The sequence below is a fragment of the Leopardus geoffroyi genome, chromosome C1 (genome assembly GCF_018350155.1).
Source record: "Leopardus geoffroyi isolate Oge1 chromosome C1, O.geoffroyi_Oge1_pat1.0, whole genome shotgun sequence".
NCBI classification, from domain to species: domain Eukaryota; kingdom Metazoa; phylum Chordata; class Mammalia; order Carnivora; family Felidae; genus Leopardus; species Leopardus geoffroyi.
In genome coordinates, this window is record NC_059328.1 from 213,269,266 (window position 1) to 213,291,015 (window position 21,750).

Genomic DNA, 21,750 nt, shown 5'->3' on the forward strand with positions numbered 1-21,750 from the left:
TTTTCGAAATATAGGAAATTGTTTTCTCAAAAGAGAAAAAGGAACATTTCACCCCTCTCAGGTATACCTTTTTAGAACCACAGCATTTTTTTTACCTTTTTTTAAAATCTCTTTTCTTTGACACAAAAATAATTTTCTAAAAGGCTTTTTTCTTCATATTTGAACTTTGTTTCATATTCTCCCACTTGTTTACAGTTCCAGTTTGAATTATACATTCTTTTTAAGGAATTGCCAGCTTTTTAAAAGAGCAGGATTGGCTGTTTGCTTTTCTCGTTTACTAAAATACGGGTGAAGCCATGATGTTTGCCCATGATCAGATGGACTATATTTCCACAACCCTGCAGCAAAGGGAGTAGTAAATTTAACTAGAAGAAAAATGGATTTGTGATTTCATGCTTGAGGACGAGTGGTGTCACATTTTAAAATGTGAACATTGATTAACCTTCTCTATTATTGAAATACAGTGCTAGGTTGTAAAGAAATAGTTGTGCAGTTCACATTTTCCGGAACGAATTCTCAAACTGTAACAATGTGACTCCTAATTCCTTAAGACTATCTGTAAATGAGGGGTGCCTGGGTGGCTCAGTTGGTTAAGCGGCTGACTCTTGGTTTAGGCTCAGGTACATGATCTCCTGGTTCTTGAGATCTAGCCCTGCGTCTGGCTCTGTGCTGAGTGCGGAGCCTGCTTAGGATTCTCTGTCTCTCTCTCTCTCTGCTCCTCCCTGACTAGCACACCTTCTTCCTCTCTCTCTCTCTCTCTCTCTCTCTCTGTCTCTCTCTCTCTCTCTCAATAAGTAAATAAACGTTAAAAAAAAACAAAGCAACCTAACATTAAAAAAAGAGACTATCTGTATATGAATCAATGTAGATAAAATTAAAGATAACAGATCATATTGGTAAAAGGCCTTTAACATATTCATGGAATCGGTCATGTATTACAGATGTTTCTAGATAAGGCTTTGTAATATGTAATTGTAATTTCAAGTCTTAAACCAAGTCATGAAATCTTTTTGCCATATTATGATAATTTGAGAAGTTCAACATTGTAAATAAGTTAGCTGTCATTAGTAAAAGAGCGACCCTAATTGATTAGAAGTCTGTTCTACAGACTGCAGGTTCCATCCTGTCACTTGTTTGTGAAATCAGCTCAGAGGGCTCTGAGTAGCATTTTAAAGGGAGGAAGGGAGCAAGGGACTAGGATGGAATGAAATAGAAGAGAGAATATCATTGCAATCTTAGTTCTTAAGGATAAGTACTGTTCGGTCATACTATGTGTGTGATACTTTTTTAATGTATGAATATATGTGTGTTATAAGGTCAGAGAAATCTGTAAGCCATCACCACTAGTGGTAATACAGTTAGGTGGCCTGGTGGTTGTTTAAACTTATAATGCAGTTTGGTGGCCTGCTTTAATTGGAAAGCTTCAGTATACGTACTTTTAATAAGTAAAGAAAGACCTGTGTGACTTACTGGTCAGGTTTGTAGTTGACAGGAATCTGGTAGGGAGAAGTAATAAGATGGGGAACATGTGGAGAAGACCTAGGTCAATTAAACTGCTTAACAGAAAACAGCCATGTATGTTACTATCAAAGCTCTTCATGGAGTCCAAGATTATGTTTATGAAATACATGGATGGGTGATCTTAGCCGGTCAGAGCACATATGGAATACAGGGTTCAGTTTGAAACACTACATTTTTTGTGGGTGAAATTTTGTTTCAAATTTTTATTTAAATTCTAGTTAACATATAGTGCAATACTGGTTTCAGGTGTAGAATTTAGTGATTCATCACTTCCATGTAACACCCAGTGCTCATCAGAACAAGTGCCCTCCTTAGTACGCATCACCCGTTTAGCCCTTCCCCCTCCCACCTCCTTCCATCCACTCTCCGTTCTCTATCATTAAGAGTCTCTTATGGTTTGCTTCCCTGTCTCTCTTTTTTTTTTTTTCTCCTTCCCATATGTTCCTCTGATTTGTGAAACACTGCACTGTTAAGGACAGTGACAGGCTGGAATGCTGGAGAATACCTGAGGGGGTCCTCTGAGTCACCTCCCCCACAGTTCTCTGTAACAAAACCAAATCCGGATAAATTTTATAGGAATTTGATTGCCACCTGTGCTTAATGTAGTGCAGATTGGACGTGGATCTATGGCTTTTGCACACATACAGCTCACAGGCTAGTGTGGTGATGGTAATTTACACAGCAACATGTCTGATTAGGCTGCTCAAAAAGCTTTGAGTTTCTTCTACAGGAATCTCTCACTTTCCTTTGACTCTAGTCCTGGATGCATCAGTCCTTAGGACATGAGGATACATGTCTACTACAAAATATTCCTACCTGATGCTCACTGAAATTGCTACCGCGGTTCGATGGCCTATTGTCAATTTCCTTCTAATCCTGGTATTTGCCTCGGGCTTGCTTAGACTGGGATAAAGTGTAGGAAAAGGAAGTTCGTCACATCATATTGGAATCCATGTCTAAAAGGCATGTCTATAGATTCATCTTAAAATATTCTCAAGTCATACATCTATAATTTTGAAAAATACCAACTTTCGTGTTTATTTAACATTGTACTTAACATCCGTTTTAGTATAGTTATGTATAAAGAATGCATTCTGTGCTCCCTCCCTCCCAGCTAACTTAATTAGTTGGTGATTAACTGGAGAAGGGTCATTAATTCATGTTATAGTAGATTTCTTGACCTTTTCCCCACTGCTAAGCAGTGCTAATGTAAAAGTTAACATGCTTTGTCAAACTGGATAATGTAGTGAGGTTTGTTAGATTAGATTCTCATAGAACATTATTTCAGAAAAGGATATTCATTGTTTAAAGGTAAATAATGTCTGATACCTGTAAATATGGAATCTTACATTCGTATTCAGCATGCAGTTATAAGTCTGGTAGAAGCTCTGGAATTCATTAAGAGAAAGGTTGTCAGTAAAGCTGTAAGAAAATGATTTGTGCATTAAATTTAAAAACTTAAAATGAAAATGACAAAGTAGGATAACATATTTGCAAAAAAATAACAGCCAAAGAGATAATATTCATAATTATACAATATCCTACAAATCAGTAGGAAAAAGACATACTCCATACCCAGTAGACTGACGGGCAGTAGAGATGTACAGTTTTACTAAGAAAGTGCACGTGGACAGTAGGCATGCAGATGTGTTCATTGTTATCAGTTATCAGCAATTCAAATAAAAAGAATTGCACTGATGGGAAGGGAGAGGAGGAGGTCAAGAAAATAGCATTTTCTTTTTTTTTTTAATTTTTTTTTTTTTTAACGTTTATTTATTTTTGAGACAGAGAGAGACAAAGCATGAACGGGGGAGGGTCAGAGAGAGGGAGACACAGAATCTGAAACAGGCTCCAGGCTCTGAGCCGTCAGCACAGAGCCCGACGTGGGGTTCGAACTCACGGACCGCGAGATCGTGACCTGAGCCGAAGTCGGCCGCTTAATGGACTGAGCCACCCAGGTGCCCCGAAAATAGCGTTTTCAATCTGACAAATCAGAAGGATTACTAGAGCCTGCTGTCAGTGAGCTGGTACACTGTTGATGGCAGTGTAAATTGGCATCCGCTTTTGGCACAAGTTAACAATCTTCATGTTTTGACTCAGACTGCTGCCTTACCTGAGTCCCTCAGAATCTCCTTGGCTTGTTTTACTCTGGTACAGAACATTGTGTGGTCTTTTTGTGGCCAGAGAAACCCATTATTTACTTGTTCTTTATGAGACATTGCCTTATTTTTTTGGTAATTTTTTGTTAATGTTTGTATTTATTTTTGAGACAGGGAGAGACAGAGCATGAGCAGGGAAGGGGCAGAGAGAGAGAGGGAGACACAGAATATGAAGCAGGCTCCAGGCTCTGAGCTGTCAGCACAGAGCCCGACGCGGGGCTCGAGCTCATGGACTGTGAGATCATGACCTGAGCTGAAGTCGGCCACTTAACTGACTGAGCCACCCAGGCGCCCCATATGAGACATTGCCTTCTAAGGTGGGTAGGTCAGGGATCATTTCTTCCGAGTTGATAAAGATAAAGAACTGACACTTAATGCTCAGTGTCAGTCCTGAGTCCAGTACGTCTGGCTCGGAGAGGGAAGACAAGGAGTTTCTTTACCGTCACTCGTTTTACGTGACTTCCAGGGACAACTGGCCCCGGTACCTTAATACAAAGTAAAGCTGGGCAGATCTGAACACAATGGGGGGGGACATACAGGCGCCCAATAGAAATAAGACCTAAAGGCTGTGACATGAGTATTTCTGCTGAAATAGTTACAAAGCAGCCTGTCCTTTGGAGAAATGCGACAGGGACACCCTGCTGACTCAGTAAAGAGTTGTGTTGATCCAACAATTTCAGCTTTGAAATGTGTGTTTACTTTCATGATGAACTTAAAAGACATTGTTAAAGGTGTATTTTGCATGGAATTATTTATATAAAATATTAAGTTTTGCGAAGCTGTGTTCATGCAGAAAATTGAAACAAAAAGACATGCATGGACCTTAATTTTTAAAACTCAACTTTATTTGTAATATTACTAAGCTGAGTTGAATTTGATATTCATTTAGTCACAAGTAGAAGAAAAACATTTTTTTTCACTGTTTATTTTTGAGAGAGAGAGGGAGAGAGCATGAACAGGGGAGGAGCAGAGAGAGAGAGAGAGGGAGACAGAGAGGGAGATGCAGGACTTGAGCTCAGGAGCTGTGAGATCATGACCTGAGCTGAAATCAAGAGTTGACGCTCAACCAACTGAGCAACCCAGGCGCCTCTAGAAAAAAAAAAAAAACATTAAAAAAAATTTTTTTTTTGTTTAAGTTTATTTTGAGAGAGAGAGAGAGAGAGGAAAGCAGGGAGGGTCAGAGAGAGAGGAAAAAAGAGAGGAGAGAGAGAAAGAGAAGAGAGAGAATCCCAAGCAGGCTCTACACTGTCAGCGCAGAGCCTGACATGGGGCTTCAACCCATGAACCGTGAGACCATGACCTAAGTGGAAACCAAGAGTCAGATGCTTAACTGACTGAGCCCGCACCCCCCCCCCCCCCCAGGCATTCAAAGAAGAAAACCATTTTTTTTTTTTTTTTTTAAGTTTATTTATTTTTGGGACAGAGAGAGACAGAGCATGAACGGGGGAGGGGCAGAGAGAGAGGGAGACACAGAATCGGAAACAGGCTCCAGGCTCTGAGCCATCAGCCCAGAGCCTGACGCGGGGCTCGAACTCACGGACCGCGAGATCGTGACCTGGCTGAAGTTGGACGCTTAACCGACTGCGCCACCCAGGCGCCCCAAGAAAACCATTTTTAAGAGTACTCCCAATCATGGCATCTTGCTTTAGTCCTGAGCAAACCACGTTTCTTTTAATCAACAAAAGACATTTGAAAACTGCTACTGGGGCAATATTCAACTGGGGCAAAGAACAAATACGTATTCAAAGGCAAACTTTTTTCTGCAGAAGTGAAGTTACTAGTGTGTGTGCTGAAGGAAGTCCCAGAGCTCTGATCCATGATACATTCTTAACTCCTAAGAGTTAATTTAGCTGTGTTCAGTTAAAATACTTCCCACTCTCTTAAGTGAATCCTGGAACTGTTTGAGTGATGTTCCTATATGCCCCACCTTTGTTTCAGAAAGGATTTAGCTTGAAATATTCTATTGTACTTAGTTGTCTTACTTTAATTATCTTATTTTAGTCTTGAAAGTCCATGTTGACTGTATGCTACTCTGGAATTACCACAGTACAACTTACCACAAGTAGTTTGATTCTTTCAAGAAGTGTTTGAAATTTACCATGAGGTTCCTCTTTGCAAAATTAACACAGAGCTCTGTTGGTTTGTTGTTGTTTTTTTTTTTTTAAATAAGATCTCATACTTTAAAGCAAGTTCTTGTAAAATTACTTTTCTAAAAATCAGCTACTTAAAGCAGAGCCCTCTCCTATAAGTATGTGTCTCTTGCTTTGTTACTCAAATGTAGGATGAATTTTACCATCAGAGAATATTTCATAAGCATTCATAATTTGACATTTCCATGTTTAGTATAAAAGAAATTCTCAAGGATTAACAGCCTGTTTTAGAAGAACACAAAAGTGAAATTATTTCTAAACATCACTTTTACTAAGCCCATTTCATTAAGTACTCATTGTATAATTTACTTAGAACAAAGGATGAGTGGGTGGAGAAGCACGTGGTCACTCAGACGTACATATGCATGTGTTTGGGATACTAGTTCAAACTGGAGAGGAGTATACAGTTTTCATAGCCTGGCTCTCTATGCAGTGCATTTCTGATATTTAATAGAAAAGGAACTTGGGTTTTCAGTAATGAGTAGTAAAAATCTTTTCCAAACCAAGTGAAACAGAGATATGGACCAGTTTTCATTTTGTGTGTTTTTTAGGGCTAGGGGACATTCAGGGGTATTCTTTTCACGTTTATTTAACTCCGTAATCTTAGAGATTGCCTTTTGCCTATTTGATCAGAATTTTAAAAATCAATATTTTGTAAAAAGTGACTTGGTGAACATTTATTTCTAGATACTTATTAATTTATTACCGTTATGTTGTACATTTTTGTAATACTTCATCTGTATGTAAGATGAAAGGACAGATAGGGGTGCCTAGGTGGCTCAGTCAGTTAAGCGTCCGACTGGCTCAGGTTGTGATCTCATGGTTCATGAGTTCAAGCCCTGAGTGCTGATAGCTCAGAGCCTGGAGCCTGCTTCGGATTCTATGTCTACCTCTCTCACTGCCACTCCCCTGCTCATGCTCGCTCTCACTCTCTCTCTCTCTCTCTCTCTCACCCTCGCTCACTCTCTCTCTCAAATAAACATTAACAAAAGTTTTTTAAAGATGAAAGGACAGGTAAATGCAAAGAGAATTTGGAGTCAAGACATTTGCCTTGTATCCTGACTGACACACTCGTTATAGGATCTCAGGGATAGCCTTTTCTGTGACTCGAAAGATGTATAAAAGTATTTACCATAGGATTCAAGAAGGTGGGAAGGGATAAAGTGTTTGTAGTAAGAATGCAAAAACACTGATTCGAAGGAAGGGATGCACCCCTGTTTATTGCAGTGTTGTTTACAATAGCCAAGTTATGGAAGCAGCACAAGTTTCCATTGATAGATGAATGGATAAAGATCTGATATATATGTACAATGGATTATTATTCAGCCATAAAAAAGAATGAAATCTTGCCACTTGCAACGATATGGATGGAGCTAGAGAGTATAATGCTAAAGCAAAATGCTTAAGCCAGTCAGAGAAAGACAAATACCATATGATTTTACCCATATGTGGAATTTAAGAAACAAAACAATTGAACAAAGGGGAAAGGAGAGAAAAACCAAAAACCAGACCCTTAACTATACAAACTGGTGGTTACCAGAGAGGAGGTTGGTGGGGGGATGGGGGTAATTAGGCGAAGGGGATTAAGAGTACACTTGATGAGCAATGAGTAATACATGAAATTGTTGAATTGCTATCTTGTACACCTAATATAACACTGCATGTTAACTACACTTGAATTAAGGAAAAAAAATGTTTTGGAGAGCCTGGCTGGCTCAGTCGGTTAAGCATCCAACTTCGGCCCAGGTCATAATCTTGCAGTTCGTGAGTTCGAGCCCCATATCAGGCTCTGTGCTGATTAGCTCAGAGCCTGGAGCTGCTTCTGATTCTGTGTCTCCCTCTCTCTCTGCCCCTCCCCTACTGGCCCTCTGTCTCTGTCTCCCAAAAATAAATAAACATGAAAAAAAAGTGTCTGTAGACATTGGATTAGAGAATATACATCACAGTATAATGCACAAGTGATCAGTGCTGTTAAGTTCATTCTAGTTTAATGTTAAAGAAGCAATCCATGCAAAAAAAGTTGTGCGAATCAAAACAAGATAGTTCTACAGTTGTATCACCATCTTGGGAACCCAGCAGTATTCCATGTTGGTTAATTATACCTTAATCCGTCACACTTTAATCAGAATTTTGCCATGTTTATGTGGTAAATTAGAGTTGCTCAGTAAGTAGGGGTCCAGCTTTGTGCATAGCAACAGGTAAATTATAGGGACTTTCCTAGGATTTCCTGCTCACTTAACCTCCCAAACTATTTAGGTGGTGGCCCCTAACCCCTTTCAGGCTGGGTTTCAAATTAAAACTTTTTAGTTAACTCCTGGTTGTTTATGTATCAGTCATTTCTGTGGCCTTATTTGTTTTTGTTTTGAGAAGTGTTTTTTCGGTTCCCTGTCAATAAATTTATCTGGAGTCTTGTACAAAGCATGTAACATGATGGGTAATACTCAGTTGGCCACCACAGGGGTTCCTGACTCTTTGTGGGTGATACATATATAAATAACAACAGCACAGCATCATCCGGATTTTAAAAGCTTAGAGTGTGAGAAGGGTGGGGACCTCCACTGTGGGATCTTCCTGGAGCGACTGGCATTTATCTGTGGTAGGGGGAGGGGCCAGGTTTTGGGCAAATAGAGAAGTAACTGTGCTCCCAAGGAGGGGCTGCCCATGGTGGTATCGCTGTAGTTTTCCAAGGATTATTTCAAGGAAGGACACTGCATGTCAGCTTTTGAAGTCATTGTCCATGTACTTACTCTCTGTGAATGTTCTTCCTCCTAGCTGCCTTCAACAGGAAAGTTTACTTATTGAACTGCAGGGGACAAAATGAACACGTGTAGATGGGAACAGTGCAGTAAGAGAGCTCTGAGGCTCTGTAAAGGAGATTGTGTTGTTTTTAAGTCAGAAACATGGATTAAGGTGGTCGTCTGCAGTTAACACATACGTTTTGGATGTTTTGGCAAATAGGAGGGGAAAAGTAAAGCACAGTAGACAGGTAGTTCTTCAGAATAGGAACTTTTCCTTATTACTCATCTTTTTAAAATTATGAAAATGTTCAAGCATATACAAATAGGCTGTAGTATAATGAATCTCCTGTTTCAACAGTGATTAATACTTCGCTAGCCTTGTTTCCTCTATCTGCCCCCCCCCCCCCACCACCTTACTCTTAGGGAATATTTTAAAGGAAATCTCAAATCCCTCAAACTTTGGTATGTGTGTCTAACTGAGGATATTTTTTCCTATCTACTCTTGTCTGCTGTACACAAACAAGATGAGCCTGGGACATGTTGGTTAGACTGTCTACTATAGTCCAGTATGATACCTGACAGAATTAACAGTGATTCCTTAATTATGTCCAGTGTATAATTTTTCTGATTGCCAATATATCATTTTTAAAAGTTGGTTTATTTGAATCAGGGTCCAGAGAAGGTCCATATATTTGACGATGTCTTGTGAGTGTCTCACTATTTAATATTCTCTGCTTCTCACCTCACCCTGCCTTATGCTCTTTAATCTGTTGGAGAAAACCAGTTATTTGACTTGTCCCTTGTTCTGGGCTTGACTTACTGCTTCCTAGTGATGTTGTTTAACTTGTTCCTTTAGGCTGGTGGCTCTAGAAACTTGGTTAGCTTCAGATTTTTTGTTTCTAGTAGGGAAAAGGAAATCAAATTTTTATAGATGGAACTTTGTATTTCCTATTGCATTATGTCATGAGACAGATTGATGTCTGGTTGTCCTATTTTTAGCAATAGATGAGTGTTTTCCAAGTTGTCAGCTCCAGTGTATCCATTATGAAGTTCTCCCTCACCCTTCCGCTTGTGATTTTAATGGCCATTGATGTTTGTTGCCTAGATCCGTTATTTCATAAGGATTACAAAATGGTAATTTTCAATTTTTCTTCCTACGTTTAGTACGTTTATGTGAATCTTCTATAAAGAACTTTTCCTTGCCACCTATTTGGTTATCCTCAGATACAGGCTATATAGAAGAGACAGGATAAATGCGCTGTTCCCTTCATTTACCAGTTTTGAGGGTATTGTGGTGTTGCTCTCACAGGCTGTAAGGTGACTACTAAATTTTCTTTTTTAGTACCATAATTTTCATAGATTTTAATGTTTTACTTCTATTAATTATATATACTTATATTACTATTAAATATATACGCAAAGGTTCAATTTGTGTGCCAATTCATTGTAGTCATTTTTCATTTTTATGCCCCAATTGTATCATCTTTGGCCTGTGGAAGCCTACTCAGATTGGCTCCTGTGTCTTTTTTGGTATGAACCCATTCATTCATCTTTGCTTTCTGAAGTAACTAACGTGTCCCAGGCTCCTCTTGTGGAGACCTGATTCCTCTATGAGAAATGATCTTGTATTAATTTTTTTTTTTTTTTTTAATTTTAGAGAGCGTAAGTGAGGGAAAAAGGGCAGAGGGGGGTAGAGAGAGAGAATCTTAAGCAGGCTCTATTCTCACTGCAGAGCCCAATGTGGGGCTCGATCCCACAACCCCAGGATCATGACCTGAGCTGAAATCAAGAGTTTCTGGGTATACAGCAATGAATGAGTGAAACCAGTGAAGTCCTTGTTTTCATAGGACTTATTTTAACAGAAAGGAGCAGATAAACATATGTCAGTTTATGGTGACAAGTACTGGAAGAGCAATGAAGCAAGATAAGGAGATGAGAGTAGGGGAGAGGTGCTATTTTGGAAACTGGTCTGGGAAGGCCCTATTCATACGGTGTCAATTTGAGTAGAAGTGTGGGTAAAATGAGGGAGAGAGCCACAGGGATTTGAGCTGAAAGCTCTCCTTAGACAGTGTGGGGAATGTACATAGGCCTGGCCCAGGAATTCAAGCCAGGGAGTGTAGCTAACATCTGGGGTGTAAGAGACAAGAATAGAAAGGCGTGGATCACAATGAACCTTATATGCCTTGGTCAGGAGTTTGGATTTTATTCTGAGTGAAATGGGAAGTCATCAGGGGAGGTATTGAACAGAGAAGCGACAGTGCTTTATAAACTGTGACGTGCATGAGAGATCATACAAATAATTTAAATACTACTATTACAACTACAACCCTCTGGTTTACCATCTCGGCTATAAAAGAGTATCAGTTTGACTCCTGAATAGTACCCAGTTTTGAACACTGTTGGCCCCTGCAAGGTATATTAATTGCAAAACACACTCCAAAGTCTTGTATCTCTTGGACACTTAATTTTGGTTTTGATATAGTTAATGATGATCTATGTATGCAGTTGGTGGCTTTGGTAATTAACCAAAGGTCCAAATGCTTCTTAAAGCTATTCATGGTTTATTTTAATGGAGGTAAGTTATTGCATCTTATTTACAGCTAAGAAGGGCCTGTAGCCTTTTCATCCAAAAGCTGAATCAAAACTTGGAAGATGCAGGTTTAAAAAGACGAATAAGATCACTCAATCTTATTCTGTGTAGATACCTTTTTTTTTTTTTACCCATTTTTCATTCTAGAAATGGTCACGAATCAGATTTTATTTATTTAAAAAAATTTTTTTAAATGTTTGTTTATTTTTGGTGGGGGGGGGGGGAGGCACAGAATCCAAAGCAGGCTCCAGGCTCTGAGCTATCAGCACAGAGCCTGATGCAGGGCTCAAACTCATGAACTGCGAGATCATGACCCGAGCCCAAGTCGGACACTTAACCAACTAAGCCACCCAGGCACCCCATAAATCAGATGTTAGGAGAAACAAAAAACCCCACATAACTATCCTTTATTACTATTTATTCAAATTTTACCATATGCAGATGCTGTGCTAATAAGCATATTCAAACATATAATTTAATTCTTGTGCTAAGTTGTAAGGTAAGCTATTTTTCTCATTTTAGAGATGTGGAAAAGGGTCTCAAAAGTCTAAGCTAAGGCATGAGGCAGTCAGGATCTGAACCCAGGTTATCTTTAAAGCTGTGTAATTATGCAAGCTGGTGCAGCCACTTTAGAAAACAGTGTGGAGGTTCCTCAAAAAATTAAAAATAGAACCAACTACCCTATGACCCAGCAATAACACTAATAGGAATTTATCCAAGGGATACAGGAGTGCTGGTTCATAGGGGCACGTGTACCCCAATGTTTATAGCAGCACTTTCAACAATAGCCAAAGTATGGAAAGAGCCTAAATATCCATCAGCTGATAAATGGATAAAGAAGATGTGGTTTATATATACAAGGGAATACTACTTGGCAGTGAGAAAGAATGAAATCATGCCATTTGCAGCAACATGGATGGAACTGGAAGGTACTACGCTGAGTGAAATAAGTCAGAGAAGGACGGATATCGTATGTTCTCAATTCATATGTGGATCTTGAGAAACTTAACAGAAGACCATGGGGGAAGGGAAGGGGGAAAAAAGTTACAACAGAGAGGGAGGGAGGCAAACTGTAAGAGACTCTTGAATACAGAGAACAAACTGAGGGTGAATGTAGGGGTGGGGGAGAGGGGAAAATGAGTGATGGGCATTGAGGAGGGCACTTGTTGTTGGGATGAGCACTGGGCATTGTAGGTAAGCAGTGAACCACGGGAATCTACCCCAAAACCAAGAGCACACTTTACACACTATATGTTAGCCAATTTGACAATAAATTATGTTAAAAAATTAAAAAAAAATAAAGCTGTGTAATTAACCACTGTGTTTTATATATTTGCCCCACACTACTATATGGATAGTCTGGCATGTTTTAGATATTGAGTATTAATTTGAAGTAAGTAACACTAACTGTAGAAGCAGGAGGTGAGGTCTCAGAGCCAGCTGTCTAAAAATGGGTTTAAGTGTGCAGTACATTGCACACTTCTCATGACTGCTTGATTTACCTTAGCAGCCATGTGTGCAAGTCTTATTATTGTATGTGGGACTATTTGTCAATTTTCAGTTTTTGCATTTGACCACCAAGTTTATGAGTCAGATCTAACAGTATGTTAGTATAGAATCCCATTAACTCAGCTGTCTAGGAATGTGTTGTCATTCAGCAGCTTCTCATTATTGTCTCTAAACACATACACCCACATCCATACACACCAGAATGCTGTCTTCTGTAGAGCAGGTGCCCTTGATGCCTTTAGCTTGTGGCATATTGTGAGTGCATAGCTGGTATTTAAATGAATGGATGTCCTAATCAGTGGCTTATGGACCATTTGACTACTTTTCGGTATTTGTCAATACACAGGTGAATAGAGTTAGCTACAGTTAGGAGGGTGTCCGCACAAGCCAAAACAGATTGCCTAAGAAGGGCAGTGCCCAGCAATGCTAACTCTAATTATGTTAGACTTTTATTTTCCCAGTAGGTGTTCTGTATGTTCTCCGGCACTTTCTTGGGGGCGGAACATTGTACTTTTCAGAGCATTCACATAACAGTGATGTGCAGTTTTTGTTCTTTGTAAGAAATTAAGTGACCGTTTCTAGTATCATCTGGTCTCTGTTTGAAGAAGAGAGTAGACTCCCAGTACGAACGACCACAGACATGGAGCAAGTAATAAAAAGGAGAATGTACGACAGACTGTTAATACCTGTTGTCTCTATAGGCTTTGCAGGTGATTTTCACTGTCTGCCTTGTGTAGTGCTTCAGTGTTTGCATTTTGCTAATGAATAATGTAACCATTTCTTAAAAACTAGAAGTTTGACTCTCGGTGGCTGACATAGATGCAGAAGTAGATAGAAAGACTTTCATTATTCTGATCCCTAGCTGAACCCCACACCCCCAAGAATATATAGAATCTAGCTGAAGGCTATGCTTATGTGAACAACAGCACAGAAATTGTTTTTGGTTTTGTTTTTTTGTTGTTGTTATTTGTGTGTGTGTGTGTGTGTGTGTGTGTGTGTGTGTGTGTGTGAGAGAGAGAGAGAGAGAGAGAGAGAGAGAGAGAGTGATTTGTGGTCCCAATCATTGTGTGAACGAGATTTTCCAAAACATCCCCTAAAAGTGATATATTGGCCCCATTGACAACCACTGCCCTATGTGGAGAATAGTGAAGATCTACATTTGGTGTCTGTAGGATAGAGATTTAGAAAGTAGAATTGACCGAAACTGTGAATTGATCACATATGGAAGAGTTAACAAGTGGAAAGAGTGGTATGATGACTGGGTTTTGTGATTGGGTGAACCATGGATTCATTCACTGTGAAGGGGAACTTAGAAACAGGACTTGGGGTGAGGTTTGAGTTGCCTGGAGGACATTTATAGAGAATAGTAGTTGGAAATGTAGTCCATTTGGTTGGAGCAGGAAATGGGTTTCAGGTTATTGGAACCATGGGTAGGTGAGATCAATCAGAGAATACAGAGTAAGAACACAGCTGAGGGTGGAACCCTGAAGGACATCAACATTGGAGTAGAGATGAGTCACTGAATTAAATGCAGAAAGAAAGGGCATTCAGAGAGAAAGGAAAACAACAACTAAGGGAGAGCAGTGCATGGAAGCTAAGGGGTATGCAGTGCTACATGTTCACATAGATGCCTTTCGTGCAGCTTTAGTGTGCAATTCCATAAATGTTAATTTTAATATGAAACTAGTATGTTTAATTATTTCCCACCCCACCCTTCCCCCAGTCCCTCAAAATTTCAAGCTAAATTTCCCCTCCAAGTCTTCTTTATCTTTGGGATTCAAGCATATACCGCTGTTTGTTTACCATCAGGAGCAAGCTTATCTCCACTTTGAGATTTGTAGGTATGGGTTTCCACAGCCCTCTTTAGAATCCTAACAGTGGTTGGTTTTCTCCCAATCGCAATAATAATTTTGACTCAGTCGAAAGAATCCTGCTGAGGTATATTATGAGCCAAAAACATACATACACATATATATGTATTTTTTTTTTGAGGGACAGAGGAAATTTGTATTTGAAAGCTAAATGAATTTTTCAATTGTAATATATATTTTTGTCTATCTCTTTCATGATCTCCAGTTATGTCCAAAACATAGTTTAGGCAGTTTTAAAACAGTATTAAGAAATACTTTGAACATACACAAAAGCTGAGTAATAATGAAAATCCATATATCCACCATCTAGATTTAAAAATTAAGATTCTTACCATATTTGCAAATGTGGCACTCGGGCTTAGTAGTAGTTGGCATCTTCTGGGAACAGAAAGGACCTCAGTGTGGCTGGACCTCTATGATAAAGGTCGGGATGCTGGGCCATGAGTTGGAGATGGGCAAAGCCTAGGAGGGCCATGGTAGGAATTTGTATTTTATTATAAGGGCGGTGAAGAGTTATCGAAGGGCCTTCGCCAGTGGGCTCTTGTTACTGGTCCCTAAAACTCCCTCAGATATTTGTAATGAAATACTGCTGATGATAAAGGAGGAAGAAGCAAAACAGGAAAGATAGGTAGATTGTTATGGTGAAAGGTGTCTCTTAACCATGTTAATGCTTGTTTAACGATTGCTGCTTCCAGCCTGGTTATGTCCATACTCTTGGGATTGCCAGTTCCAAAACTCAGACATACGCCTGTGTGTTTCACATCCTTCAAGGATCTTGCTGAGGAGTGTCCACTTCTTGTTTTTAGTACAGGAAATACTAACTGTATTTCCTCAAAGCACAGTCTTACTAGTGTATATGTTCTGCAAAATCTTGGCTGCATAGTATACTAATTAAAAAAGGAATGATTGTGTCATGCTTCCTCTTTCCCTCACAGAAGCACTTTATATGTGTTATCTTCACCAGCTGTACTCTTTCTGCTATGATGAGTATTTGGTTTATGGTAGAACCTTTTAAAACCCCATTTGCCCTGGAAAGTCACTTCTTCCACCATTGAGCCCAAGCTGAAAATATCTCTGTTGCATAGCACCATAACACTTCCTGCAAAATACCATTAAACTCTTCCCACCCTCCACCCAACATTGACTTGTAGCATCGTTGCTATTATTTGCAGAGTACAAATAGGAAAGATTGCACTTTCAGAGAATTTACTATGATTCTGAGTCCACTGTGTTTATGGAAAAGCATCTGCATTATTCCCTACCCGCTCAAAAAACAAAAGGTTAAAAAGAAAATAATGGAAAAGAGTGACCACGATTTATGTACCATCTAGGCAGGTAATCAGATAATGTAACAGCCACTTGGGATAACTCACCTATAAAATCCAAACTTCTTATCATAGAAAAGATATTTAGAAACGAATGTATTCATCTTTGGTTTTTGAAAACCTGTGTTTGAGGACATATCTCTTTTGTTAATGGAGATGTGGTTTTAATGCGATCAAAGAAGGATTTACAGTCTGGTAGGAAGTGAGCTATATAGGTGATATTTGGGTGTAAAGGTAGGTCAGGACAGATCATATCAAAACATGTCAAGAATTAACATACATGTTCATGATTTAATTGTTGGCTTAACATTGACCTTCATTTGCATGCTGTTTCCCCCTATATGTTTATTTTTAAACAGGTCACTGTATCTCAAACCCTGGAGAAAAAAACATTTAAATACTTTATTCAAATAAAGTCTTAGGCAAAGCTCAAAAGAAGTGTTGATGATGCTGTGCAGTGGAGATATTTTATGTTCACATGTGGGAAAAAAAGTTATCTTTTGGTATCTCCATGAGGTCGTTTAATGTCTGTGAATATAGCTTCTTTCCATTTAGTAAAAGAAATTGTAAGTTCTGACTGGTTCCCGAGTTACTTTCCATTGTTTGTCTTGTTAACTTTGTTTTTTCATGGTGACTTCTAGTGGATGTCCTCCTTTTACATGATATAATATTATGGTTTATGTGGTTGGAATGTTGTTTTCTGCTGCCCATAAAAAATTAAGAACTTCCAGAAGTTCATTACCCCAAGGGTTTTATCCAGTGAGTTCCTTCACAGGAGATAGTCCTGTCCAGGCAGAAAGAGTACATGATGAAACTGTCACATAAGGGACTTGAGGATCCGCTGGGAGATTTGCCCAAGGCTCTGTCCAAGATTCTCCAACTCAGAGACCCTGACTGACTGAAGAGAAGGTGGTGGGTGCCCCCAGGGTGCTTAGGAGGAAGCAGCATGAACACAGGCCAGGGCATATCTGGAGAGACCTAGATAGTGAGCCTGTTGCTAGTGCTGTTTGGCTAAGCTCCTTACCTAGCTTTTTGCCTCTGTTTCCTCAACCGTAAGAGATACCTGTTAATTAGAGGTACCGTGTGGTAATTAAGGACACTTTGGATTGAGATAGACCTGAGCTGGTTTTACTGCTTGGTACCTTGAGCCAGTTTCTTGACCTCATTAAAGTTCACCTGTAAATGGGAGTAATAATGTCCCTCGGGGAATTGTTTGAAAAGATCCCATAAGATGATGAATTAAAGTGCTTAGCGTGGGGCCTGGCAGTACGAGTTGCCCTGCTCACCAGCACCAGCATGTTCCTTCTCAAATGGGTGGTTAGGGGAGCAGGTGATAAAAAAGGTGTTTCGAGTGGTACGAAACATTCTGTAATTCTAAGATCTCTCTGCATTATCATTTCCTGTGTATATTTGTAGGTTTCCTCGTTCCTACTCACTTTGCAAGTCTTGTCGTAAAATGACTCTCTCAGACAGTGGGTTTCTTCCCAGATTAGGGTTTAGAAAGTATGTCTTCTGTTGACCTCACTTCTTCTCACTTGTGCCTTGTGCTGTGCCCCCAGGTGAAGCAGGCAGAGCGCAGCGAGGCATCTGTCGCTGCCGCCATGCCGTTCCCATTTGGGAAGTCTCACAAATCCCCAGCAGACATTGTGAAGAACCTGAAGGAGAGCATGGCTGTTCTGGAAAAGCAAGACATTTCTGACAAAAAAGCAGAAAAGGTATGCATTTGGTTTTATGTTATTATTTTCAATCTTTTGATTAGGAGCAAATGTAAGACAGATTATGAAGTGATTTTAAAAGATCAGTAAATCCCAATTTGGGTTTATTTGGGGTTTTAAAATAGAGTCCTCAAATGGCATTTGCTGCTGCCTAAACACCACATACTTTCTTCCATACTGCCATCCAACAGATTGCTTTCTCACTTTTCTCTCAGTTTTTCATTTCAGGTTCTCAAATTTATTTAATTTGGTGGGGAGGGCGGTTCATTGTTGAAGTGGTTTATCTGATCAGTGTTTCCACCTGTGGTCTTCTTGGAGCAGCATCTCTCCCAGTTTCCTTTCTGTGTTCCTTGTATCCATGACAAGTGTCTCCCTCTGTCCAGTCACCATAGTCCAAAACCTGGCTTTTATCCTGATCTGTCTCCTTCCCCTTTTTTTTTTTTTTTATGTTTATTTATTTTTGAGAGAGAGAGAGCACGAGCCGGGGATGGGCAGAGAGAGAGGGAGACACAGAATCTGAAGCAGGATCCAGGCTCTGAGCTGTCAGCCAGAGTCCGATGTGGTACTTGAACTCACAGACCATGAGATCGTGACCTGAGCCGAAGTCAGATAAACCAGCTGAGTCACCCAGGCACCCCTTCTCCTCCTTCTTTAAAATGTCATCTTCGTGAAATACTATGAATCCTACTTCCTAAGGGATTAGGAATTGATCCTGACTGCCATTCCCACTTGATGAAGATCCTCATGACCTCTCTTATGGACCTTAGCAGTAGCCTCCTTAATGCTCTTTCTAAAATATCTCCCCTGCTTTAAACCTTCAGTGCAGACTCCTCGCATAGCACACAAGACCCTTCATGACCTGGTCTCTGGTTTTCTAGGCGCTTTTCAACCCTTCTCCCCACTATTCTGTGAGCTCTAGCAATCTCAGCTTGCCTCTGTCCACTAGAGCAACTAAAGCAAATGATCAGCTATACCATTTTTAATGCCTTTGTCTTGTCCACCCCCTTGGATTTTCACCCCAGCCCCCATTCACCTTTCAGAACCACCCCATACCTCTCTTTTTCCTAGATGGCTTCCCAGAATACTCCCTGTGCTTCCTCATGCTTGCCCCCTAAAACAAATCTCTACCTTTTGGTCACCTCCTTTGGAAATGCCAGCACTGCCTCCATCTTTGAACATGATTTTATTTGTGTTGTATTTTTTCTCTCTTATTAGAACATGAGCTCTTTGACTCCAGTGTTATTTCTGGCCCACCTGTGCCCTCCACAGTACCTGTCTACCATGGGCTGGATACCTGCTGTCTCTTGAATGAGTATTTGACTGGAATGACCTCTTCCACCCTATTGTTTATTTTAGGAGGTTGTTTCCTCTCTTGGGTTGAATAGTAGACTGCTTAACTACTACCATCTTTTTAAGATGTGGTTTACCTGTGTTCCTATAAAAAAACGAAGTTCACACCCATGGGATTAAGATTTGTTACAGGCTATTGAGTTAATCTATCTTTCTGTCATTGCAAGCAATCTTGGAGTGCCTGGGTGGCTCAGTCAGTTAAGCATCTGACTTGGGCTCAAGTCATGATCTCATGGTTCATGAGTTTGAGCCCTGCATCGGGCTCTGTGCTGTCAGCGCAGAGCCTGCTTCAGATCCTCTGTCTCCCTCTGTCTCTCTCAACCCTTGCCCCCACCCCCAAATAAATATTTAAAACCAAAGAAGCAATCTAAAATTAGTAAAATTTTTTTATAATTCAACTTTAGATCTTTCATGGAAATTCTAGACGGTTTCTTGCATTCCCATTGTAAGATAATAGATAAATGTTTATGATATGATAAAACTTTTTAAAAAATTCGGGTGTAACAGATGATAGCTAGATTTTCATATTTGTGTTTGCATTCACTCTGATGTCATATGTTCCTTGGTTGAAGTTATAAAGTCTGGCCTTATACACATGTATGGGTGGAAAAAGGAGGTGTGTTTTAATAGCCTTTCAGATAATTCTGAATATTTTTTGATAGCCACACCAAAATTCAACAATTGATAGTTCCTTGGGGCACCTGGGTGGCCTAGTTGGTTAAGCTTACGATTCTTGGTTTCATCTCAGATCATGATCTCACGGTTTCATGAGTTCAAGCCCACCTCAGGCTCTGAACTGGCAGCACAGAGCCTGCTTGGGATTCTCTCTCTCCCTCTGTCTCTTCCCCTCCCCCACACGTGCTGTCTCTGTCTCTCTCAAAATAAATAAACAAAAATCTTTAATAAAAAAGGAAAAAAAAACCCAATTGCTAGCTCCTTGATTGTAATAGAATCTGAAAGTATATAAATAAACTTTTCATACTCTGCATTTTGAAAAGTTTTTTTTTTTTTGAGAGAGGGCGCAAGTGAGCAAGGGGCAGAGAGAGAGAGAGGGAGAATTCCAGGAGAGAAAGAGAGAGGGGGGAGTGGGAGACAGAAGCAGGGCTCACCCTAAGCGGGGTTTGAGCTCACCGGAAGCAGGGCTCATGCTCACCCACTGTGGGACTCGAACTCAGGAACCGTGGGATCATGACCTAAGCCGAAGTCAGATGTTTGACTGAGCCACCCAGGCACCCTGAAAAGATCTTTTATCCATGCATGATTTTGTAACATGCATTGATCATTTAGAAAGTGTTGGATCACTGATGGATACACATCTTCCAAATATTGACACATTATACAGTTTCAAAATTCACATTTTTAAGTATTACCACTAATCCCATCAGAAAAGTCTGGAAGTACTGGAAAGTGGTCAGACTTATGCATGTTGTATTCAGATTTCAGAATTCAAATTGGGCAGCAGATACTATAGGGTGTTTTCCTTAAAGTGACAAGCTCTCACTTCATTCATTGTTGAGAAAATGTCTGCCAAATATCTAAGCCTGAATGATTTGTCAGTTTTTCTTTCACGTTAAAATGATGTTCCATTAAAAAAGTGGCTTATTCAGCTTGTAGCTCTGTCATACAATTACTTTTCCTTAAGACAACCCATTTACTTTAATAAGGGGCAGAAGGTGTTTTATGTATACTCCCTGTATTTATCACACCAAATGTTAAAAAGACGTGTACTCAAATATCAAAATTTAATAAAATGAATATTTTTTCTGCTTTCCCATGACATTCTTAAGCAAAATTTTAAACTGAGTACATGGTGATGAAGATGGCAATGATGGCCGGTACAGTTTGTTGTCCCTGCCTTGACTCAGGCTAGAGGGTCAGCACCGTCAGTGCAAATGGCAGTTCAGCAGAAAAAGGCAAATGTGTTTGTATTGATTGAAAACAGTTCTGACCTCCTGGGCCTCTTGAAAGGGTCTCAAGGGTCCACAGGAGTCCATGCTTTGACATCTGTGGTAGTCGACTGAAGGTGTGTGGGTGTGTGGAGGGTGGCAGCAGGTAGGGGGAGTGTCCTAACTTAGATGGGCTATATGAGGAGGTGGCACTGGAGGGGAGTCCTGTAAGTTATAGAAAGCATGCTTAGTCTCCATTAGAATCCATATTATCTACTTGACTAAACCAGTGGTTGTCAACCAGGGGCAGTTTGCCTTCTGTGGGACATTTGGCAATGTCTAAAGACATTGTTGGTTTTAATCTGTGTTGGAGCACAGGCTGCTACTGGCATCTAGTTAGGAAAGGCCAGAGATGCTGCTAAACGTGGGACAGCCTCCCACAACAAGGAGTTACCTGGCCCCAAATATCCATAACACCAAGGTTGAGAGCTATTTCTTTAAACCTTAGCAAGAATAGACCTCCTGCTATTAGGATAAACAAAGCAAAGGAAAATAGTTGAATTTATGAAAAATAAATTTCATTTCAGTGGAAAGGGACAACTCTGAAAGGCAACTTGTGGAAATTACTTTTTCTGAAATAGATTAAGAAGAGGGAGGAGAACCCTGCAATTTCCCAATTCACCTTGTTATCAACATTCAAAAGGTAGTAGCAACTAATGCAAATGGCAAAAAAGGGAACAGAGACCTGAAAATAAATGGAAAGGTGAAAATCTAACCACTAAATTCAAAACCGTGAAAAACAACTTTGACCTCATACTTAAGACTGAAAGCTTGAAGGTAGTCCCATAAAACCAGAGTGCTTGCTATGACTTATTTAGCCTTGTTCTGGAAATCCAGCCAGTGTATAAAGAAATGGTTTAGAAAAAGGAAGGAAGG

General features: G+C 39.9%; 1 protein-coding gene across 1 annotated transcript in view; it reads left to right on the forward strand.

Annotated features, from left to right (window-relative positions):
- Positions 1-21,750, forward strand: part of CAB39 (calcium binding protein 39) — an 88,170-nt gene that overhangs the window by 19,874 nt on the left and 46,546 nt on the right. The window contains exon 2 of the mRNA XM_045481674.1: positions 17,423-17,578. Within this exon, the coding sequence (XP_045337630.1) occupies positions 17,465-17,578 (114 nt within the window). The 5' untranslated portion in view covers positions 17,423-17,464. The remainder of the gene's footprint in view (positions 1-17,422; positions 17,579-21,750) is intronic.